General features: G+C 45.1%; 1 protein-coding gene across 7 annotated transcripts in view; it reads right to left on the minus strand.

Annotated features, from left to right (window-relative positions):
- LOC147029298 (disco-interacting protein 2 homolog C-like) overlaps positions 1 to 25,943 on the minus strand; it is a 332,275-nt gene that overhangs the window by 119,003 nt on the left and 187,329 nt on the right. For all 7 annotated transcript variants that reach the window (XM_085872251.1, XM_085872246.1, XM_085872247.1 and 4 more), the window contains 2 exons: positions 15,675 to 15,755; positions 2,878 to 3,005 (listed from right to left, as the gene is read on the minus strand). In XM_085872251.1, the coding sequence (XP_085728377.1) occupies positions 2,878 to 3,005; positions 15,675 to 15,755 (209 nt within the window). The remainder of the gene's footprint in view (positions 1 to 2,877; positions 3,006 to 15,674; positions 15,756 to 25,943) is intronic.

Raw genomic sequence — 25,943 nt, forward strand, 5'->3', positions numbered from 1 at the left:
TTTCTTGTCTTAAAATTAAAAAAACTACAACAACAAAAAACAAAAACCCTTTCTCCCGCCATACCCACGAGTACCAACCCTTCTTCTTCCTCCTCCTGCCATCACACCATCTTCCTTCCAATTGAGCTGACCCACTTTCACCATCATTTCACCATCATCATATCATTCAAGCCTCAACAATGTACACAAAATAAATAAATAAATAGAAATTAAAAAAAAAACGTATCCATCTACATATGGCCTGCATTGTCCGAAAGAAAGATAGAGACAGTTGCGGTGAAGAAAAGTTGGACCCCCCTCCTCCCCCCGACCTTTGTGTGACAGCTCTGGGAAGACCGGCGCATCCTTCTGGGAGGTTGCACATGCGACAGCCCGCATCTCCTGAAGGGCATGATGCGTCACCCACAACCGCAGTGACTGGTACCTTTGCACTCTGATTGTTATTGGTTGATGCTCTTTGGTGGCACGGCACAAGACACCAGCAGCCATGAGGTCCACAGCAACCCACCCCCTTTCCACCACCATGGCACTGAGATGTGTGGCTGCTCCCCTGCTCACCACCCTTGTTCACACAGGCTCATCCCACTCAGCGAGACTCGCTGTGCAACGACCATGCAGCAGAATGTCCCCAGTCTCCAGATCGCACACCTGCACTCCGCCACCAAAAGCTCCACAAACCCCAAATGAGCACCACCTTGGGGAGACGACGACGATGATGATGAAGATCGATGATGAAAAAACAAAAAAGATCAAATGGAGGCTCGGGTAGAAATGAAGATCCACACACGGAGACGAACCCATGGAGACCAAGACGCAGAGTCCATAAAGATTGCCAAAGAACCAAGACAAAGCCAGACAAACCAGACAGATGCATATGCGATTCCGTGGCCTTATATCCCTGCCCCCTGGCGTGTAACTCCACCCACCTTCCTCTCCTGATCCACATATTTGCACATCGATGTGCTCCCATTGGCGGTTGACTCAAAGGGTGGAGGTTGTTGCTGCTCTAGCGCTATTAGCCACGGTGCGATAAGTCACCCAGACTTCTTTACCCCAATTGGTTCTGCGCTCCATGGGGTGTGTCTCGTTCTTTATCCATTGTTCTATCCCATGGTGTTATGATGGCAAATCAGCTGGTTTGAACCAGTTCAAGGAGAAATAAAAAGTAAGATGCAAGATGGACTTCGCAAAGAAACACGATGGCATGGACGACCATCCATCTAATACATATGCAATGCATATCTACCCACAGGCAAAAATGCTGCGAATCTGGAAGCCATGAGCACACAACAGCCAGGTCCTATAGATCAGTTATATCGGTAAGTACCTGTTTCTAGTTAGGGTCCCGTCCCTAATCTAATGGGAATTAAATGTTCGTGCGCTGCGGAGTTATTTTGATAGTCAGGGATTTCTTTCACATCACTTACAACAACTCTCTGCTTTCGGCATTATCCGCGCTCTTTGCTCGCCGGCGAGTGAGCGCGTGCGTGGGCGGAGTCTAACATGGGCATGGCACCCCTCTTTGGCCAATCGGCAAGGAGCGGGCGTCTCACCCGCCCCATCTCCCACTCAAGACCATCGCCATTACGCACGTGGCCGGAGGTGAGGAGGTAGGCGGAGCGCCAAACACCTCCGATCAGGACTCCACCCAGAAGGGTGGGAGTTGCCCCGCCTACCGTGGGCCTGTCCAATGGAAGACGGCCAGGGAATCGCGCGATGGGTCCGACCAATCAGGAGGCGAGTGGCCAGGAGAAGAAGCCCCTCCCTCCTGAAGTGAAGTGTGTGGTTGTCGGGACGAGCGTAGAGAGTTTTGCGTCCTGGGTGTCTCGAAGCACGTCTGCCTGGGTTTGCGGCAGACTGCATCCCGCGCTTCGGAGGTGCCTCGTCTGGCGCATTACAGCGAGCGGTCAATTTTCATCAAGGAAGATCACCTCATCTCGCCTCCTCTGGATTCGGCTGCCCTGGTCCGTCCTTTGGCGACCGGAGCTCTGGGAAGGGGTGGATGACCAGCCGCGTGCTCGCGGCCAGGTAGCCAGCCGTCCTGACTCCCAGCCGAACTATCCTCCTCGGCTGGAGAGCCGAATAAAGACCCGGCGGGTCCATTTTCTTTTTGGGTGTGCGTGTCTGTGTGCGGGCCTGTCTTGTCTAAGTAGAATTGTGAAGTGCTTTTTGTTGTACATTATTCACATTTCTTATTCGGATAACTCTGTTCTTTGTGTGTTCCCTTCCCCCTATTGTAAATAAATTACCCTCTTGTTGAATGTCCCAGCTCGTCATTGTCCTTTCTGCCATTGGTTTGCCACGCTGCGGAGGGGAATTAGGAAGGCCGTTGCCGTAGTTGTACATATGGACCGACGGGCCTCGGTGATCATCCGCTCGGGTTACGCACGGTAACGGCTCGTTCCGTTCGAGGCCTGCCGAGGGTGTGAATTCCCCAGTAACTTTGCCGCGTGGGTGCTTAGGTATATTGAAGTTGGCAATTAACCCTACTCCACGCGGTCGATTTATTGGCGATTCATGGTCCTGTAAGGGACCCGTACTTTCGGATTTATCTGAAAGGTACGACCTACCTTCCGGGTGTTCGGTGGAGCCGACTCTACTGCTCCATCTAGCGGTCGGCCTCGCCACCGAGACCCGGCCCCACAACAATAAGCCACACTTAACTCAACAGGGAGTTAAGCAATAACTTTTGTTATACTAAAGATTCATTCTTTATCCCCCTTGGAGCCATAACTGCAACAATAACAAAAACATATGTACATGTATTGATGTATAATACACATTGATGCAAAAAAGTATCTCCTGTACCTATACTTCTAAAATAAGACAAAAAGGAGACACTATAAAAGAGAACAAGAAATTCAATGGTCCGTGTACCTTCCCCGATACACGAGTTTCACAGGTTCCACGGCCAATGCAGTGGCAATGACATCATCACAACTGTGCCTGCGGCCTCCAACTAGCATGAGGCCATCAACTCGACCAACCACAAAGAGAAGCTCACTCTAAATGGGGAGAAAAAAAAGACATATTTCAAGCGAGCGAAAAACAACAGTAAAAAAAAATCACACTTTCACAACCTATTTCTCTACTCAGGTCTTCTTTCCTATGGACTTCACAAGGCAAGACCCTTTAGGACAAGAAAAGCATTTGGTGGCATCTTTATCCATGTTGTGCCTTGTTCCAACCATCGATGATGTAAAACTCTGAGAAAGTACATTATAAATATAACTTTGCATATTTACTTGTTCATGCAATTCCTGCAGGTGCAGTTGTTCCCATAGTGCAATAGAGGTTCCACAAATAGTGCTCACAGGCAACAGACTTTGAAAGAGATGAAAGCATTTAATATCCATTTCATAATTTTCATCATGATAGCAAAGTATTTTGGAAAATCAGCCCGATGGAAATCTGTCATGAAGCCATCGAGTTATAATTCTCAGTGTGACAAAGTCTCATGGTGGAATCGACGTGTGGTGAGCGAATAGCTGGGTAATCCGAGTACAAATGATCGGGAACTTGGGGTGAAATGTGACGGCATGCAATGGCCGAGGTACGGCAGGAAGACATAGTTGCAACAACCCTTCGCAAAAAACAGGGTTCATGAAAAGGTGAAAGCGAAAGACACTGCCAGAATATAACTGGCATTGCGGGGTGAAAGGATAATACGGGTGTGCTGGGGATCAGAACGGAAAGGTAACTGTGGCAAAGATGTTGACAAGCATGCAGTACGAACATGAGCCATTTGGTTTAGGCTGCTAAAACTACACTGCAGAAAACAAGGAGATTGACAATATGACGAGACTGTCCAACCTCAAGAAGATCACTGACGAGGATCCATATGGATGACGAAGGCTGACAACACCGGAATATATCGTTTCTATAATTCACGGACCGGTGTTTGTTGCGCTGCTCCTCCTACAATTCTGGGCCGAGTACATCCAGACTTGCCACATGAGCATGACCCCAATAAGTGTTTCAGGGTGTTTTTAAGGTCAGAAATCTTGGGGAGGAGAGGGGCACGCAAATCCCTAATGTGAATGTGCATCATGTAGTGCCACTTCCAGGCGAGAGTTGGGATGACAAGTCGCCACCCTTTACAGTACCACACAGTATTTTTGTCCCCGAGTTTACCAGCGCAGTGCAGTGTTTTTTTTTTGTTTATATACAATGTCAAGGCTTGGATAGGAGCTAACACAGAACATATAACAAGGAGAGCAGGAGACAAGAGGGACAGGAGAGGGAAGCACAAAACAGTCAGGAATAGACACGAGATCTGTGGAAGGGAGAGGGATGGGGCGGGGTACATGGGGTAAACAAGATGGATACTACAGGTACTTTCAGGAAGGAAAGCAGGGAATATGAAGGAGGTGGGTTTGGGGTGGATTAACGGGGGTAGAAAAGATAATGATGTTGGATAGGGGAAGATAACAGATGGTGGTGAACGGCTGTTTTGAAGACCTGGAGGGAAAATGGGATTGAAGAGTGTGTGGGAGTTTGTTTCAAAGGCGGGAAAAAAGAGGAATGAAAGAATGAAGGTGAGCAGTGATTCTTGATTTTGGTAGTTTTACTAGAATGGGGATGCCAGCAAACCTTGAGCACCCTGCGGAAATATGGGCGGGACATATAGCAGACAGAGCATGGGGGAGGGGGGGGGCGAGGCGGAAAAGAAACAGGAGAAGATAGAAAGACCACAGACCTGCCTGCGGTGAGAGAGTGAGAGACCCAAAGACTCAGCCTCACTGCGGGAGATACCAATGTTCCTAAATGCCTTGGTTTCCACAGCGTGAAGCCGAGAAAAGGTGAGAGGTGGGAGCACCAGCCCAGAGGGGAGAGCAGTACTCCATCAGGTTGCAGCCGAAAGCTTTGTATGTGGTCAGGAGCTCAGGTGTGCCAAGGAAGGACTGACTATGCACAACGGAGGATTCCCAATCAGTGACTGGATTTTGAGGCCATCTTGGAGATGTGGCTTTCCCAGGAAAGATCATGGCAGATAGTGAGATGCAAACATTTCAATGAAAGGACTTCCTCAAGAGGATTGTTGACAAAGTAGATGGGGGTGTGGGGGGGGGAGGGGGGATTCCAGATGGTCCTTTCAGAGAAACACAGTGAGAGTTTGAGATTTGTCAGGATTGAAAGACATGTTCCACGTGTTGGACCAGTTTGTGATTTTATCCAGATCTGCAGTGAGCGAAGAAGCTGCTGCTTGCCGGTCTGAGGGATGACAGATGGTACGGCAGAGGGTGGAGTCATCGGCAAAGAGAAATAGAGGATTTTCCAGAGAGTCGGAGAGATCATTGGTGAAAACAAGAAAAAGAACAGGGCCCAGAACGCTGCCTTGAGGAACTCCAGCCTGGATGGGAAGAGGGGATGAGAGAATTCCATTAAGGGCCACATGTTGGCTGCGACAGAAGAGGAAGTCTGCGAGCCATGAGTGGAGATTGCCTTGGATACCATAGGAAGTGTGTTTGAAAAGAAGGGCGGTGTGCCAGACCGTATCGAAAGCAGTGATCTCGGAAGATCACTCGGGAGATGGTTCTTATTTCATGTCTGGCTTTGAGGATCTCCATCCATTGTTGAGAAAGCAGGAGCAGCATATCCACGGTAGAGTAACCTGGTCTGAATCCAAATCCATGGTCGGAAATCAAGCCATTGGAGAAGAGGAAGGATTTAATGTCGGAAGCAATGATGGATTCCATAACCTTGCTGAGGATTGGGAGAAGGCCGATTGGTCTGTCGTTGCAGGGATCTGTTTTTACACCTTTTTTATGCAGGGCGATAATGTTTGCTGATTTCCAAGCAGATGGCAGACATCCTTGAGGAAATGAGAGGGTGAATAGAAAAGAGAGAGGGTGAGCAAAAGCAGCAGAGCAGGTTTTTAGGACATGTGGGCTGATGCCGTCTGGACCAGTTGCAGAATCAGTCGAGGTTTGAAAGCAAGCTCTCCAAGTTGTCAGGAGAAAAGGACACAGAGTCCAGGGACAGCTGAGTATGACTGGGTAAGGTGGGTACAGAAAGCAATGGGTTTGGGACAAAATTTAGAAGCAAACACAGAGTTTAGGCATTCAGCCTTTTCATGTGCAGTATCAGCTGTGTGTCCATTTGAGGTAAGGGAGGGATGGAGGGGGAACACACACCAGAAACAGACTTCACAAAGCACAAAAATAAAGTTTTGATTTATAATCAGTCGGTATGTTTTTCTTTCAAGCACGTAAACCAGGTTAATTAAATTCTTTGCCGAAACACAGCTGTCAGCTGCCTATAGACCGCCCAAATAACGTTTTGTGTTAAAAGCATGCATTGTATGCTTGGAACAAGATCGCCCGAAGGGCAGGGAATTGACTCGCATGTTTAATTTAGAGTCAAAATCGTGAATTCTCATGGAACTGGGAGATGCTTTTGTACTTCGATCAACACAAAAACAAAGATCCATACAATAAAATACAAGTTTATTTCCAGTCATTGGGAAAAAACATGCACTGACTGAAAAAAGTGAGTGAGGAAGTTAAAATCATGTATATATCACATATCTCATTTTCCCACATGTACATACCCCACATGACCAAAAGTGTGCGGACACCCCTTCGAATTAGTGGATTCGGCTATTTCAGCCACACCCATTGCTGACAGGTGTGTAAACTCAAGCACACAGCCATGCAATCTCCATAGACAAACATTGGCAGGAGAATGGGTCATACTGAAGAGCTCAGTAACTTTCAACGTGGCACCGTCAAAGAATGCTACTTTTCCAACAAGTCAGTTCGTCAAATTTCTGCCCTGCTGGAGCAGCCCTGGTTAAATATAAGTGCTGTTACTGCGAAGTGGAAATGTCTCGGAGCAACAACAGCTCAGCCACAAAGTGGTGGGCCACACAAGCTCACAGAACGGGAGTGCTGAAGTGCGTAGCGTGGAAAAATCATCTGTCATCAGTTGCAGCACTCGATACCAAGTTCCAAACTGCCTCTGGAAGCAACGTCAGCACAAACACTGTTCGTCAAGAGCTTCATGAAATGGGTTTCCATGGCCGAGCAGCCGCATACAAGCCTAAGATCTTCTTGCACAATGCCAAGCGTCGGCTTGAGTGTTGTAAAGTTCACTGCCGTTGGACTCTGGAGCAGTGAATCACGCTTCACCATCTGGCAGTCCGACGGAATAATCTGGGTTTGGCAGATACCAGGAGAATGCTACCTGCCTGAATGCATTGTGCCAACTGTAAAGTTAGTTGGAGGAGGAATAATGGTCTGGGGCTGTTTTTCATGGTTCTGGCTCGGCCCCCTTGTTCCAGTGAAGGGAAATCTTAACTCTACAGTATACAATGACATTCAAGATGATTCTGTGCTTCCAACTTTGCGGCAACAGTTTGCGGAAGGCCCTTTCCTATTTCAGCATGACAATGGCCCCGTGCACAAAGCGAGGTCAATACAGAAATGGTTTGTCGAGATCGTTGTGGAAGAGCTTGACTGGCCTGCATAGAGCAGTCAATCCCATTGAACACTTGTGGGATGAATTTGAATGCCGACTGCGAGTCAGACCTAATCGCTCAACATCAGTGGCCGACCTCACTCATGCTCTTGTGGCTGAGTGGAAGCAAATCCCCGCAGCAATGTTCTAACATCTCATGGAATGCATTCCCACAAGAGTGGAGGCTGTTTTTGCAGCAAGGGGGGGGGCGGGGGGAGACTAACTCCATATTTATGCCCATGATTTTGGAATGAGATGTTGGACAATTTTGGAAAGATGTGCTTTTGGCCATGTAGTGTTTTATGTTTGTTTGCCTGTTCATATATAATTGTACTACTCTGCACCCGTGGTGAATAATAGCAGTCATGGAGTTGTCCTCCCATGGGGGAAAGACCCTCTCGTGGCCAGGCCGTCGCTACTCCTATGGTTGGCAGTGAGTGTTGCGGAAGCAGTGGGGGAAAAGAGTGTGGCATCTATTTGTGGAAGAATTGTGTGCTTAGCTTGTGGGTCGCCCAAATATCTCAGATGGCAGAGCACTGGTGCAGTTCACCAGAGGACCTGAGTTTGATTCCTGGTCTGGGCACATATATGTACTTTTTAAAATATGTATGTATATCATAAAATAATGTCACATACAATGATTATGCTAAGTGCAGGACACAGGTGCAAGTGCAAAATACAAAGTGTGGGATGCCAGGTCAACACCTGTTGGATTGGTTGAATACAATACCCTCGAGATCAAATAATATGTGCAGCTCGTAACAGTCTCTGCTCGCAACACTCAACTCGGTGGTTTGAGCTTGGCACACTGGTAAAGGTCCTCATTTGTGATCCGCATCGGCCAATATATCCTGAAGGCAGCTCGAAGAATGTGCGAGTGTGTTGCATCAATTTCCTGCGAAAAGATCTCGGTCGACGTCCTAGTGCCTGCATTGTATAACAATACTGTTTCTATGGTGGCATGAAATATCTTGCTTGTAGTCTGGTTAGGCAGAGCAGCAGAGTCCAATACTGGATTTACATGCCGCAATGCCACCCAAGCCAGTGCGCAACATCGTCAGAAGTCATCATGTGGATTAGGAATAGAGCCAACCAAGTAAACAAACTGCATGCTGCATGTCAGTGCACTCACAGTTCCATCTTCATTGCTGTGACTTGTATATCCAGGTGCAACGGTATGCTGTAAGTGATTTGTATATCCAAGTGCAACGGTATAGTCGGTACCTCCGTCTTGGTGGTGTTGACATGCAGTCCGACTTTGGCTGCTGCTTGCACCAGGTTGGTGAGCATGCGTTGCCCACCAGCAGCTGAGAGTGAAAGAACGGCAAAGTCATCTGCATATCCAAGAACTGACAATCTCTTCTCTGGGTAGTGGGGACTCATTCTTCTGCACAGGTGAAAATCATCCTCCTCAGTCGGGATGGCGGTGCGAAGCACCCAATCAAGAAGGACAACGAGAAAAGGAGCCAAAATATCTCCCTGAAGTACCCCGGAGGTTGTGGCAAACATCTCCGATAGCCCGTTTGGCATCATGATTTCAAACTTAGGATCTGATGAATTCACGCTCTTGACAAACTATTGAAAGCTTTGTGGAAATGAACAATAATCACCACAAAATCAGTCAGTCTGGTGGATTTGCGCTACTTCTCCGACTCTGCACAATGCCAAGATCTGCTGCCTTGGCAGGGTCAGAATCCATTCTGCTAAGGTTACATGTAGCACTGGTTGTATGCGTTTCAGCAGCACTTTATTGTATAGTTTTTCTGCATAAAAAACATCAGCGATATCCCACGATACTCTTCTTTGTTGCACCCGGTTTCTTTGGGATTCCGACAATTTGTGCTGTTCTCAACTCGTCAGGAGGGGATCCATTCCTTTCAAATCATTGTTCATGATTTGAACGATTCTTCCAGCAACAAAAGGAATTTGAAAGACTTCAACCGGAATTTATTTGAGGCCAGTTGCTTTCCCACCTGGGCTATCACGAGCGATCTTAAGCGCTTCCTCAAGTGTGATTGAAGTCAGCAGGAGATGGAAGTCTGACGCCTTCAATGTCTCTCAGGAGGTGGTGGTGTATTGACAATTCCACAAAATGTATTATATATCAATCGTGCATTCTAGTGGTGTGTCTCCAGCGAGGTTTCGTGCATCATGCCTCCTTCAGCCAGTGAGAACATTGATGGCATGCCACACGGCGCGTCCATTTGCTTCGCGTGAGGCTGATGAGTTGGTGACCTCATCAACAGCCACTTTCTGTCTCTCTCTATGTACACTGTTGCAAGGCTCAGAGTAGCTGCATCTGCTTCTCTATCTCTTCCCAAACGATGGAGGTTCTCACATCGCGTCCTGGCTCATGTGACTTTAGGATTCTCATCCCAAACCACTGGAGCATTCTTAACTTACTTCATAAGCGGGATGGTCTGTTCAGCAGCTGCTTGAATGGCCGAAATGATGTCCTTGTATGTTGGGCCCACGACATCTTCCAGTCGAGCTAAGTTCTGCAGTTCTGCGTTAAACGCTTTTGAGAATGGATGCCGACTGCCCCATTTCTGCAGCCATCGAACATATCACCTTGGTTTTAATTTTGGTTGTTAGAACAACGGGTCTTTCAGTTTCACAGTGCAATGAAATAACTTATAATCAGTCTTGAAACACAAAACTCCTAATGTTTCACAGTTTGAGATGAGATTACATTCCCGATGTCTGATCAGGATGTGGTCTAATTGAGCCAGTCTCTCTCGCTCTCTCTCTCTCTCTCTCTAGTAGTCTCAGTCTCTCTCTCTCTCTCTCTCTCTCTCTCTCTCTCTCTCTCTCTCTCTCTCTCTCTCTCTCTCTCTCTCTCTCTCTCTCTCTCTCTCTCTCTCTCTCTCTCTCTCTCTCTCTCTCTCTCTCTCTCTCTCTCTCTCTCTCTCTCTCTCTCTCTCTCTCTCTCTCTCTCTCTCTCTCTCTCTCTCTCTCTCTCTCTCTCTCTCTCTCTCTCTCTCTCTCTCTCTCTCTCTCTCTCTCGTAGTCTCTCTTCCAGGCACTCTGTAAATTTCACCCAACAGAAAGCCAAAGAAGTCCACAGAGTCGTCCGGATGAGCCGCAGTTGGCCAGTACATGCAAAACAGATGTAAGTTTCTTGTTGTTAGTTTAACGTCAACACTAAGAACTCAATGTGACAATGTCTGACAAAGCAAACGCTGGCGCAAACAAGGACTAATACACTGCTGTATCCATGAGGATTAGCAGAGGTACAGAGCAGGGTCCACCCTTTACCAAGGACTTGTTGTTGCAGACCTTCTGTTGCGACGATCAACAATTATTGAACCAAGAGGAGGTCTAAATACAGATTGTTGGTGAGATGTTCGGCCATTCCGCATCTCCAGTGCGCTTCTGGTGCAGCTCAAGGTCCCCGGTGCCACACGGAGGATCCTTTTTGGACAAGCTGTTTTCAGTCTTCTTGTGCTGTCGGCATTTCCCTTTCTCTCAGCCTCACTGGTTCCATATATATGGAAAAACAGTACCTCCAGAAAGTATTCAAACCCCTTGACTTTTGTCACATTTTGTTGTGTTACAGTCTGAATTTAGGGAATATTAAATTTAAATGTTTTCTCACCGATCTACACAAAATACCCCATAATGACAAAGTGAAAACATACAAATTAATTAGAAATGAAAGCCTGAAATGTTTTGCATCAATAAGTATTCAACCCCTTTGCTATGACACTCCAAATTGAGTTCAGCTGCATCCGATTACCTTTGATCATCCTTGATATGTCTCTACAACTTGATTGGAGTCCACCTGTGGCCAATTCAATTGATTGGACATAATTTAGAAAGAAACACACCTTTTCCATATTGTATGAAGGTCCCACAGTTAACAGTGCATGTCAGAGCAGGAACTTCATCATGAAGTCCAAGGAACTCTCCATAGAACAGTTCCTTGGACTTCCAAGGACTTCACCCAGATAGAATTGTGAAGAGGCATAGATCTGGGGAAAGGTATACAACAATTTCTGGAGTGTTGAAAGTTCCCAAGAGCACAGTGAGCACCATCATTAGGAAATGGGAAGAATATGAACGACCCAGATTCTTCCTAGAACTGGCCATCTGACCAAAATGAGCAACCGGGCAAGAAGAACCTTGGTCAGGGAGGTGACCAATAACCCAAAGACCACTCTGACAGAACTACAGATTTCCTTGGCTGACATGGAAGAACCTGATGGAAGGACAACAATCTCTGCAGCACTTCACAAATCTCGGCTTTGTGGGAGAGTGGCCAGACGGAGCCACTCCTGAGAAAAAGGCACGTGACAGCACACCTGGAGTTTGCGACAAAAAGGCAAACGGAAGACTCTGAGAACATGAGGCAAAGGATTCTGTGGTCTGATGAGATGAAAAGTGAACTCTTTGGCCTGAATGCAAAATGTTACGTCTGGCAGAAACCGAGCACAGCTCATCACCCATCAAACACCATCCGTACCGTAAAGCATGTTGGTGGCAGCATCATGTTGTGGGATGCTTTTCAGCGGCAGGGACTGAGAGAGACTTGTACGGATAGAGGGAACAATGAATGGAGCCAAATCCTTGAGGAGAACCTGCTTCAGAGTGCAAAAGAGCCGACACTGCGGAGAAGATTTACCTTCAAATAGAACAATGACCCCAAGCATACAGCCAAAGCAACACTGGAATGGCTTCAGAACAACAACATGAAAGTCCTTGAGTGGCCCAGCCAAAGCCCAGACGTGAATCCCATTGAGAATCTGTGGAAAGATTTGAAGATTGATGTTCACCGACGCTCCCCATCCAACTTGACAGAACTTAAGTAAATCTTTCCCACCCCTCTCTCTCTCCCTCCCCTCTCTCCCCTCTCTTTCCCTCCTCTCTCTCTACCACCCCTTTCCCACTCTTTCACCCCCACCCCTCTCCCTCTCTCAGAGAGAGTGGGAGAGGGGAAGGCAAGGCAGCATGAGGGGAGGGGAAGGGAAGGGAAGGCATTGTGAAGGAAAGCAAAGGGAAGGAAGGCAGTGTGAGGGGAGAGAAAGGCAGCATGAGCGAAGGGGAAGGGAAGGCAGCATGAGGGGAAGAGAAGGCAACATGAGGGGAAGGGAAGGCAGCATGAGGGGAAGGGAAGGCAGCATGAGGGGAAAGGATGACAGTGTGAGAGGAAGGGAAGGGAAGGCAGGGTGAGGGGAAGGGAAACAAGGCAGAATGAAGGGAGAGGAAGGGAAGGCAGCATTTGGGGAAGGGAAGGCAATGTGAGGGGAATGGAAGGGAAATAAAATGCGCCCAAACAGCAACATTTTCTTTTTAACCGCCGGCTTCTACATAAAACCGTGCGGGAGCATTTACAACCCATATTATCTACCTGGCAAAGGCCTGCCTGCATGCTCACACGTGGAGCGGCTTTTGCACCCCTCTGGTCGGCTCACTCCAAATCAGATTCGTAATGCTACACGATTGGGAAGCCTTTTTAAATTCAAAACTAAACCATCAGTCCTTAACAGTCCCCTTAACAGAGGGGGTGGGGGGGGGGGTAGAGACAGAGAGACACAGAGATAGAGATAGAGAGATGGAGACATTTATAAATATCCTCAATTTTCATCCGATCGACTTGAAATTTGAAAAGGATATATATTTCAGTTCAGTGATTTCAAGCAGCCAATTATTTGAGGTCAACATCGAACAAAAGGTCAACATCGGCCAAAGGTCAACAACTTAGATGAGAATTCTAAAATCTATTTTCATCCGGTTCACTTGAAATTTGAAGATGATTTGCATACCAGGTTACTGAATTCAACAACCAATTATTTTTGAGGTCAACATCGACCAAAAGGTCAACATCAGCCAAAGGCCAAACTTTGATGAGAATTCTAAAATCGATTTTCATCCGGTTCACTCGAAGTTTGAAGAGGATTTGCATATCAGGTTACTGAATTCAACCACCAATTGTTTTTGAGGTCAACATCCTCCAAAAGGTCAACATGAGATGAATTTCTAAAATTGTCGATTTTCATTCTATTGATTTGAAATTTTAAGAGGAGTTACATATTTGGTCATTGAATTCAACCACCAATTATTTTTGAGGTCAAATTTGTTTTTATGGATTTCGCAAGTATTGTGCCATTCATGACATCTTTGTTGTTTGTTTATTTTTTGATTTTTAATTTCTTTATATATTACATGGTCTCAGCTTGTGGAAGAGCGATTACACAGAAGAAATTAGGGCACAATATAACAAAGGGAACAGCAGTAAAAAGGGGAAACACCAACAGCAGGGTGAAGGAAGAAAGTTGACAAAGACAGACGAATGTAAGATGCAGGTAACGATGAGGAGTAAGGGAGAATGCAAAGGGAGAACAATATAGATACAAAAGCAAAATTGTGTTTGACCAGTTTGTGGTTTTGTCAAAGTGCGAGGAGAGGGAAGAGGCTGCTGTCTGTCTGTCTGTCTGTCAGAAGGATGAGACATGTCATGGCAGAGAGTTGGGTCATCAGCAAAGAGATAAAGAAGATTTTCCAGAAAGTCAGTGAGATCATTGATGAAGATTAGAAATAAGATGGGGCTGAGATCACTGCCTTGGGGTACTCCAGCCTTGACAGGGAGAGGGAATGAAAGGGTTCCATTGAGAGCCACACCTTCACTACAAGAGTGGATGAAGTCAGCAATCCAAGAGTGGAGTTGGACTTGGATTTCATTGGAAGACAGTTTGGAGAGCAAGGCAGGATGCCAGGCTGTGTCAAAAGCTCAAGATATGTCCAGAGAGACAGCCCTGATTTCATGTCTGATATTGAGGGCATTCACCATTGTTGGGAGAGTCGAAGCAGCATGTCCAAGGAAGATCGACCAGGTCTGAATCCGAACTGATGATCTGAGATGAGGTTGTTGGAGAAAAGCAATGCATTTATGTCAAATGCGATGATGGATTTCATGACCTTGCTGATGATTGGAAGTACAGTAAGTGAATTGGGCTGCAGTTAAGGGGGATCCGTTTTGCGCCTTGTTTATGTGATGCCGTGATGTTGGCTAATTACCAATTTCTGAGGTGGATATAGGAGACCAGTCCTGAAGTGTAAAAATAAATAAAAAAACCCACAAATACACAAAGCACGAATGTAGAAGCAGGTCACACTTTATGACCCATGAATACACGGGGTGCAAGAATTGCGAATCTGCGAATAGCAGGGTCCGACAGGTGCATGGCGTTTCGTGTCACGTCGCTTTTGGGTCGGAATTGTCCTTTCTAATAATTTGACAATTAGATTTTTTAAATAAGAGGAAAAAGAATATCACCGATGGATACAAGCGTCGTTCACCACACAAACACACCTCTGCCATGCTGAGTACCAACTCGGAGGTGGAGTTGAGGTCAACCGTGATTAAAAAGAAAAAACCAAAACACAAAAAGCCATTCCGACCTGGAAGCGACATGACGCTAAACGTCATGCGCATACCGCCAATTTGCCTCCAATTCCGGATGGCTTCTGCAGGGTTACTTGGGTGTTTTTAAAGCCCGAGAGTTAAAAATCACAAGAAAAACGGATGGCAGTTTGCCCATGTGCATGACGTTTAGTGTCACGTCGCTTTTGGGTCGGAATTGTCTTTTCTAAGAACTCGACAATTCGATTTTTGAAATAAGAGGGAAAAGAATATCACGGATGAAATCAACAGAACATTGATCGAGGTATGCCGTGCGAAGTGAGGAGAAGCTGACATTGCGGGCATTAACCCTTTGTTGCCCAAAATATCAGGTTCTCCTTGCATTCTACGGCAGTTAGCATCAATCAATATTCTGTGTACTTCGTCCATTGTTCGACCTGTCCGTCAATGCAGAACAACACCAGCTTTCACCAGCTTTCACCTGCAGGACAAATTCTTCATTCCACATTTAAGAAATAATATTTTCCATGCTGCACCAACCAGTAAAATAACAATGGATGTGCAGAACAAGTCATATCATGACTTGATTTCAGGGACATCACAAGCAGCATCTCAAACAAACAAACAAAAAATCAATTGATTATTTTATTTTTACACAAAAAGCCATCTCGGAGGTGAAGCACGTTATGGTCTTTAACAATATGTGCAGCTATGAATAACAGCTGATTTTCAAAAAAAAAAACTATGCAAAAGCCAATGAGCTTGTTTTTGTGCAAGGTCAACAAAGATTAGCTCTTGGTCTCAACATAGCATTAGATCTGCAGCAGAATGACTCCCTCCAAACACTCACAGGGCCAAGGAATCCCAGTAATCCAGTACGTACAAAGGGGAACTGACTGACTGGTGAGCCTGAAGCATTCAGAGGAAAGACCTGCAAAGAGAGAACAATGCTTTAGTGAGTTATTTTTTTTCATATTTCTTCAAAACTGCAGAAAACAAAGAGGATCATAAAATTTATTCACAAATGATCTTTGCACATATGATTAGATGTGGCAGCACAACCAGCTATGGGCATTGAAGGAGCAATGTCCGAAGAAACGTTAGAGTTAAGGTTTGGGGAATAAGGGCAAGGCATATACTTAAACTCAAAAAGATATAGGCTTCAATCCCATACACACCCCAAGTCCTTAGTCCACCCCAAACCCCCAAAAGCTTTATCTCACCTCTCCTAACTCTGTCCCTTCTCTGCCCCCCAATCCCTATCCCAACTTTCTGTCCTCTCCTCCCACTTTCCTTGCATTCTTCAAAGCAAGAGGGCATTCTCACACCATTAAATAGTATTTTTTCACTACCTCATTAAAACGGTGAAGTATTTAACTCTCTTTCTCCTCCCCCATCCACCTTATGAAATGATGGAAACAATGATGAAACGATGTGAAATTCACAATCATGAGATTCCGTCAACACTCGGTATATGACAGAGGGACAGACAGACAGACAGACAAGCATATTATTATATCGATAAGATCAAAATATTACACCTGGCTTGTACATAATACACAAAATATTACACACAAAAAAAAATGTGTACCACCTGGCTTGAGCAATATGTGTGTGTGTGTATGTATAGTTGTGTATATAATATACAGGGTGTCCCAAAAGTCTCCATACAGAGGGAAAATGAACACTTTCAGAAAAATGTCTCCTGAAATTCTTCAAACATAGCTTATATCTTCTTCTTTTTCAGATCCCCTTCAAGAATGCCTTTGTCAAAAGAAGAACGGATTGAAATCATTTACATGGCTGGTTCGGGAAGCTGTCACAAGGTTGCAATAGACTTTAACAGGAAACATGGCAAGTACATCACACACGACAAGATTCAGAACATGGATCATTTCAAGGAACGCATTCGAAGTGGAATTACTTGCATAACGCTGGATGTGTTGACACGAGTTCACCATGAGTGGGAGAGACGACTTCGTGTGTGTTAACAAAGAAATGGTAATCATGTAGAGAACGTTTTGTAACTAAAGTTACATTTTGCTAAAAGTGTTAATTTTCCCGATATATGGAGACTTTTTGGACACACTGTGTACTCTATACCGGTTGGAAGTTTTAGAACACCCCCATTTTTTCAGTTGTTACTGAAATTTAAGCAGTTTAATGTTTCGATGTACTCTGAAATTAAAGCAGAGAACAAATAAACAATTGCAGATAAAAAAACAGAAATCATAGAATCGTTTTGTTGAACAAAATTTAATCTAAATTTTTGACTCATCAAAGTAGCCACCTTTTTCAGATATAACAGCCGAACATACTCATGGTATTCTTTCTGCAATGGAAATCAAATATTGTTCGGAAAGTTCTTCCCAACAGTGTTGCAGAAGTTCCCACAAATGTGTTGCACTTGTAGGTTGCTTTGCTTTCACCCTTCTGTCGAGTTCATCCCAAACCAGCTCGATGGGGTTTAAGTCTGTAGACTGTGCTGGCCATTCCATGATTTGAAGCCTACCATCTTGTTCTTTTCTTCTAAGGTAGTTCTGACATAGCTTGGAGGTATGTTTTGGGTCGTTATCTTGCTGGAGGATGAACTCCTGACCAACTAGGCGTAGACCAGAGGGTATTGCATGGTGCTGCAAAATGCTGTGGTAGCCCTTTTGGTTCAGGGTGCCAGTCACTCTGTGCAAGTCGCCGACTCTGGATCCAGCAATGGAGCCCCAGATCATCACGCTTCCTCCTCCCTGTTTGACAGTTGGTGTCACACACTGAGGAACCATCTTTTCGCCTACTCGACGGCGTACAAAAACCCTGCATGATGAATCGAAGATTTCAAATTTTGATTCATCGGTCCGCAAGACCTTCTTCCAGTTTTCAGTTGTCCATTGGCGGTGCTTCATGTCCCAGGTAAGCCTCTTTTTCTTATTTTGCCACCTGTGCAATGGCTTTCTTACTGTCACTCGACCTGTCAAACCTGCAGCTCGAAGTCTTCTCTTCACAGCTGAAACTGAGACTTCCTTATTTCGACCAGAGTGAAGCTGTGCTTGAAGCTGCTGTCCTGTGAGCCGCCTGTCACGCAAGCTGGTGACTCAGAAACTTGTCTTCTGATTGTGTTGTGGCTTTGGGTCTGCCAGACCTCTTACTGTCAGAGTTTCCTCCAGTTTCCAAGTGCCTTTTGATGGTGTAGGAAACTGTACTCACTGACACCTTGGCTTACTTTGCAATTTATCAAAAGGAAAGACCTCCACTTCCAAGGGTTATAATGGTCTGTCTGTCTTCCTTTGTTAATTGTCTTTTTCTCGCCATTATGATGGCAATGTACTACTTCCTGCAGTGCAATATTGTCCAAATAATGCTTCAGAGGGTGAAGCAACACAGTCTGTTCCAACACTGCCTTTATACAGACAGAGTGTTTGTAACTTATCAACAAAAGTTATGACACCTGTAGGAATTGTTTGCATCAACTTTCAAGGCTTAATTTACTTCCATTGCTGCAGAACAGCTGCAGTTGCGAACCCATTACTTGTTCCCTGAAAAGGGCCTTTTTTTTTTAACAACTCTGAAATTTACATTTTTCAGTTTTTGGAAACTTAAACTTGTTTTTTTTTAACCTCTGGCAGTTTATCGCTTAGCTTTGTACCATTTCAGGTTATTCACGGGACTTGAACTGCTTAAATTTCAGTAAAAACTGGAAAAATGGGGGTGTTCTAAAACTTTTGACCGGTGGAGTATATGCATACATACACACACATATATTATTTTTTATATATATATATATATATATATATATATATATATATATATATATATATATATATATATATATATATATATATATATATATATATATATATATATATATATATATATATATATATATATATATATATATATATATATATATATATATATATATATATATATATATATACGTTCGCCCAATGGGCGTTCAGATTAACCATGACGTCATTACAGCTGAACCAATCAGCGTCTACCTTATTGAGACCTGCGTATAAAGCACACGCCTTCACTTCCTTCTTCACATACATATACAGTACATTCAAAACGGTAATTTATTATGGAGAGAAAAGGGGAGGAGGAAGAACACGGCCATGCAGCAGTGATCACAGACAATAACAAACCAGAGCGAAGTCAATGCAAAGTTGAAAGATGGAAAACGTCCCATCAGGGATGACCCAATGTCAAATTTTGAATTTCAAAAGAAATCTTCTGTTTTGAGCTCTATGAGGACCCCACCCCATAGGGGCATGAATCAGGGGTCAAACCCCCCAAAATCGTTACATATTTCATGCGTCCCTTAATGTCGATTGCATAGACAAAGATTAATTTTTAAAATGTTTAAAAATGTAACCGCAATTGCATTTTTCGGGGGTATTTGACCGGGTGGTGGGGCCAAATGGATACTGCTCCAATACCTTCCTGCCAAGTGGTGATCATAACTTAGTTTGATGAATATACTCGTATGCACAGAAGCTTAGGAGGAGGTCGTGTGACAGACAGACATAACCGATTACAATATCCCCCGTTTTGTGGGGATTAAAAAATCACTCTATGGGCTGTACTTCAATGGATGGTCAGCCCAATGTGTCTCCAGTGTGGACTTGAACTGGAGGTCAATCGTAAAACATTGAAGCTCATGGAAGCGCTGAATGACAGAAGGGTGAAGTTGACATCGAGGGTGAAGTTGACATCGAGGATAAAGCAAAAGAGTTGTGGAATAAGGAAGGATGGAAAAATAGGGAATGAACAAATACAAGCAACATAGGTTTCGACAAAGAGACACGACCGATAGGATATTAACTGACTTGTGGGATAACAGATGAAAAAATGCTGGAACTTCAGTAAAAATATATATTTGCTCATTATAATGGAACTCAACTGTGCATGGAGACACTGGTAGTAACGCCATAAAACCACAAACACTAATTTCAGGAAATCCTTCCTCCACAACCAGGAGCGTTAGATTTGTCAACAAACATGAAGCTTTGTGGAGCAAAACCTAAACCTGCATTAATTTTCCCACTCATGGGGGAAAGCCACATTGTACATTCAGAGAGAAAAGATCTAACTTCATTTCCTCAATCTTCTCAAGCAGGATGAGAGATTTCCTCGTGATAAGTATGCAATTATTTACAAGATGTACATTAGTGCCAGAGTGTTGGGTAAAGGAAAGAGAATGAACAATGAGTAATATCTCAGCTGAAGCAACGCAAGCAGCATAAAAGGCAATGACATCATGTGGTCAATGGTTTTGAGTCCCCGACCGGTTTCACTTGGTACACGGGTTTATTATGATACCTTACGGGACAAGTTCGAGTTTCACGGCGTTTCAACAATTTTTCACAGAGTTATGCCCTTTTTAAACTGAGAAAACATCACACATTATACATGGGTCAATGTTCAGCTGCTCTGACCCCACCTCACTGCTTTACACCCATTGGCTGGACAGCGAGCCTGACTCTTCCCCAAAAAAATCATGTGCTGCCATTGGATGAAGTAGCACAGATCGGCAGCCTTAGGCCTTAGGTCTGGGTGTTAGTCCATGGCCCATAGGATTGCAATGATCCCAGCGTTATAACCACAATATATTGTCGATGCACATAAGCCGTATATGTGTTTTTGCTTCATGTAGGTACATCGGGTAATTTTAAAACGAAACAGGCAAAGCCCAGAAATAGAGGAAACACAATGGTCTGGAGCGTTTCTTCTTCTTCATTTTGCTTCTGGTCTCAGCTCAAGCATATAATATGTTAAATGCAAACAAATTCTTATTTCTATGATCAGGTCAGGCCAGATCATATCTGTGACTTGCTACAGGTACCATGTAAACCTGTAACAAATAGTTTCAGGTTCGGTTGAATCGGCCACGAACCCGTCTTCCCCAACAGGTTTCCTGGTGAGGAGGATGTATGGATATTGACACCTTCAGCATTAAAAAGAAAACCAGTCAAAGGGTGGAGGAGCTCCTTGTGAACAAAGGGTCATCCATCTCTGGTGCCCACATGTGTCTGCGGATGTCCTCCTGCAGTATATTTTTTTTTTTACCTTTTTACCTTTTTACCTTTTTACCCCAGGTAGATATTTTACCTTTGCCAGGTAGATATTGTCTTCATAGGCGTTATCCGGGCGTCCTGGCGTCTGTCAACTTTTGGTTTCCGTCAATTTCGAGGAGAACGCCTTGTCCGATTAAATCCATTTTGCAGGGTATGTTGGGGTTGAGTAGAGGAAGGTTCCTTCGAAAATGGGCGCGCTGCGATTTTCAGTGGGGCCGCCACGGCAGTCGTCTTCAAATTGGTTTTCGTCAATTTCGAGAACAGCTTGACTTGTCCGATTAAATGCATTTTTGCAGTGTGTGGTTGGAGTTGAGTAGAGGAAGGTTCCTTTCGAAAATGGGCACACTGTGATTTTCACTAGCCACCACAGTTGCCATCTTGAAGTCTGATTGATTTTCGATATGACGTCCAACGTGCTCTAACTGACTGCATCATCGTGATATCACTGCTTCCTTTTACAATGCATGGGCTGAGGGGTTACGCCCGCTTTGCGGAGCTATTTTTATATATTACCTTACCTTTTACATACATATATATATATTACCTTTTTCGATAAGGTTGGTGGCAGGATTTACACCCTGGCCACCTTAAAACACTTAATTCCGAAAAACACATTTTAAAATGCAAATAAAACTGAAAACTCACGATGTAGGAGTACCTCCTGTGCAGCTGCCCTTTGCAGGGCAGTACACAGGATGATGGGATTGGGGCAAAGCCTTCGGGACCCCCATTCTTTGATGACAGGAGGAAAAGCATGGGTTAACCTTCCTGGTTTGGGTTGCGGTGGTGTATATTGAGGTGGTGCTGAGCTGTCGCTCACCAGATGGCGGTCTCCTTGAGTTTAACTGAGGTGGTCCCTTTGGGTGGGTGGCTGGTATATACTAATCCTAAAAAATAGCACCGCAAAGCGGGCGGAACCCCTCAGCCCCTTGAAACAAACCAATTTCAAGATGGTGGCCACATTGAAAATCGCAGCACGCCCATTGTCGAAAGGAACCTTCCTCTACTCAACGCCAACACACCCTGCAAAAATGGATTTAATCGGACAAGGCGTTCTCCTCGAAATTGACGGAAACCAATTTCAAGATGGCTGCCATGGAGGCCACATTGAAAATCGCAGCGCGCCCATTGTTGAAAGGAACCTTTCTCGACTCAACCCCAACATACCCTGCAAAATGGATTTAATCGGACAAGGCGTTCTCCTCAAAATTGATGGAAACCAAAAGTTGACAGACGCCCGGACAACGCCTGTGACGACAAGATGGCTGCCATGGAGGCCACATTGAAAATCGCAGCGCGCCCATTTTCGAAAGGAACATTCCTCTACTCAACCCCAACACACCCTGCAAAAATGGATTTAATCGGACAAGGCGTTCTCCTCGAAATTGACAGAAACCAAAAGTTGACAGACGCCAGGACGCCGGGACGCCCGGACAACGCCTATGACGACAATACCCCTTAGCCAATTCGGGCTGAGGGGTAAAAAGGATGATCACCTGTCTCTGCTATCATCTGAGCTCCAGTGAATGAACATCAGTATTGCAGCACTCTGAGGTTCGGAGATCAGATAGTGGTGAGATCATAGCAGGTAGTTACACGTACTGCTGGTCTGATCGCTCTGATGGTTACCATGCTCAAGGAGTTGTTGTCGCTGTGACCAATGACTAGACTCATGATAGTTGAAGTAACACCGGCCATTGAGTGTATTATGAGACTGAGGATTCGTCACTCTTTGTCAGTCATTTCACTGGTCTCTCTATATGCTCCAAATGAGGTGAGTGATTAGTGATTATATATACATACAGTATCTACATATATATATATATATATATATATATATATATATATATATATATATATATATATATATATATATATATATATATATACACATTTGTCTGCAAGGCTTTAATGTCATCGATTCCTTTGCCATGATGGCTCAACTTTAACCCACTGTACGCTTGTCCGAAGAGGAGATTCAGCTTGTCTTCTTACATCTACCCTTTGAGATATTCTCCACTAAACTCGCTTGGCTATTCAGTGGATTTCGCACTTCTGTTATCCCAGTGATGACATCATCAATGCTCCTTGTGTCACTGCTGTGGTGGCATTTTGATGATTTACTCACCATTTTGAGGAGATCGGTGCGGTGACCGGTGCTTACTTTCGAAGCTTATCGTTCCTCAAGCCTGTCCTGCTCTCCTGTCCTTCAACCAAATCGTCCTTTTCAGCTTGGAGCTCCCTTCTTCATTATCTGTAGTACAGCTGTAACGGCTGAATCGGGTTTTCTTCTGTGCTTCGGTGATTCAGGAATTCACCTTCTGAGGACTTCTGGAATGTGACTGCCCATATCGGCTTCACTATTCGTGCAGACCCTCTGAACTGCGACAAGACCTGTGATGTTTTTCGCCGACCTTTCACCCATCTATGACCTGCTGGGTTTAATGTGTGAACTGCTTTATTAATCTGAGTTACCCCGTGAGAGTCATAAGTTAACGTACTGTATCGTGGAATTCCTGTATGTAATGTTCGAACTCATTTCATTTGGGATTCTTAGGTGAATTATCTATAACTGCATTTGATTTATATTATTGTGCATATGGAAGACATTCGGGATTACTAAATATTTGTTATAACATTAGATTGACGTCACTTCCGGACTTCCGGTTCAGGGATCGGCACACGAGGACGACTGGGTGGCGAGCTCTCCTTCCAATACCACTAAAGCTAAGTTTCCATCATAAAGCGTTTTGCGTATTTTGTTATCGAGATTTGTGTCAGGGCCTGTGGAACTGTACTTATTTTTTTCGTGTTCATAACAGTTTTAGCAGGTAGTTGACTTAGTTTTTTGAAAGAAGCAGGGCAAGTGATAAGTTTAGAGTGAAGTCAGTTGGGGCCTTGGGAGTATGCGGGTGAAGAAGGTTATAAATAGAGAGCGAAGGAGAAAGGATGAGGATGACGTAAAATGCAACAGATGCTCAATGTGGGCCACGTCACCAATGAGGGAAGCAGAGGGTTCTTATTGTTGTCGGAAGTGTAACGAAATCGTCCACTTTAGGATGGTTATTACCGGGTTGAAGGAACGCATCGATAATTTGCAGCAAGTAACAGAATGTGAGAAATTTGTAGATTATAGTTGGTTGCGGTTGTGGAGTAAGGTTGCCGAGGATATTGGAAGTGGCGACGGTGCAACGGGGGCGGGAAGTGGCGAAGGTGCAACAGTGGCGAGCAGTGGCGACGGTGCAACAGTGGCGAGCAGTGGCGACGGTGCAACAGTGGCGAGCAGTGGCGACGGTGCAACAGTGGCGGGCAGTGGCGACGGTGCAACAGTGGCGAGCAGTGGCGACGGTGCAACAGTGGAGGGCAGTGCTGACGGTGCAGCAGGGGCGTGGTGCAAAGGTGGCGGTTAGGCAGTGGTGGAGGTGCAGCGGGTGCAGGCAGTGGCGGAGGTGCAACGGGGCGGGCAGTGGCGACGGTACAACAGTGGAGGGCAGTGGCGACAGCGCAGCGGGAGCGGGCAGTGGCGACAGTGCAAAGGGGGCGGGCAGGCAGTGGCGGAGGTGCAGCGGGTGGGGGCAATGGCGGAGGTGCAACGGGGCCGGGCGGTGGCAACGATGCAACGGGGGCGGGCAGTGGTGACGGTGAAACGGGGGTGGGCAGTGGCGACGGTGAAACGGGGGCGGGCAGTGGCGACGGTGCAACAGTGGCGGGCAGTGGCAACGGTGCAATAGAGGCGGACAGTGGTGACGGTGCAACGGGGGTGGTGAGTGGCGACGGTGCAGCAGGCGCGGGCAGTGGCGGAGGTGCAGCGGGTGCGGGCAGTGGCGGAGGTGCAGTGAGTACGGGCAGTGGTTCAGGTGGAGCGGGTGCAGGTAGTGGTTCAGGTGCAGCTGATTGATATATATATATATATATATATATATATATATATATATATATATATATATATATATATTTACACATATATACAAATGCATACACACACACACACACACACACACACACACATACACATACAGACATACATGCATAAATGAAATAACAGTCTTTGGATCACTGAATGTTGTGTGCCATTGCCTCGGAGTGCCGGTTTTACAAAACCACAACAATAAATTTGTGCGGAAAGTCATCGAACTGCTAATTAAATAATAGATCCATGCAACTGAGTCAGTTTCAAAACAAATGGCACAGTAATAAAGGGGCTGTCACACCTTGACGTTTTCGCCAGCATATGGCAAGGTCTCAAAATGTATGTAAAACGCTGGCGTACGCTGAACTATTGATGGTTTTTTAAAAAGTTTTGGGCATATAATAACGTGTTGGACGTATGTATAACGTATTAGTAACTTACACAGAACGTTTTAATCACATGTAGATAACTTATACCAACGAATGCTGAGCATGTTGTCGGCGTTCACAACCTATGCCCAACGATCGTCTAACTTATGCATAACGCGCAGCAGCGTATCGCCGACGATCACGTGACGTAGGCTATTCATAGGCTGCGGCTCGACAATTCAAATCATAACTGCACTAGACATCGAAGTGTGAAGCCGCTGTCACACCTTGACGTTTTAGCCAGCGTATGCCGACGTTTGAAAAATTTGCCGAACCAAGCTGGCACACGTTGAATACGTTATGGGTAAGTTTTGTATACATTAAGAGCATGCTGGCATACGTCGCCATACGCCGAGTACGTCGAGAAATTTTCAGCATGTTGAAAATTTCTCGACGTACGACACACGTTCTGCATACGCTGGCATAAGTTGTAGGCACGTTACGCGATCATTGACACATGTCGACACAAGTTACTTGTACGTTACTCATAAGTCGAAACACGTCGAGGTAATGGTTAGCGTCGGTGTTCCAGACTCCCTGGTTTTTTTATTTTTATTTTTTTCTGCGGTATGACGGTGATGTTGACACTTCGATTTCTAGTGCGGTTATGATTTAAATCGTTGAGCAGCAGCCTATTAATTATATTATATTATAACCGCACTTGAAATCGAAGGGTTAACATCACCGTCATACCGAAGAAAAAAATAAAA

This window comes from Eptatretus burgeri, chromosome 3 (genome assembly GCF_056783735.1).
Source record: "Eptatretus burgeri isolate ZD-2024b chromosome 3, Ebu_testis_v1, whole genome shotgun sequence".
Lineage (NCBI taxonomy): Eukaryota > Metazoa > Chordata > Myxini > Myxiniformes > Myxinidae > Eptatretus > Eptatretus burgeri.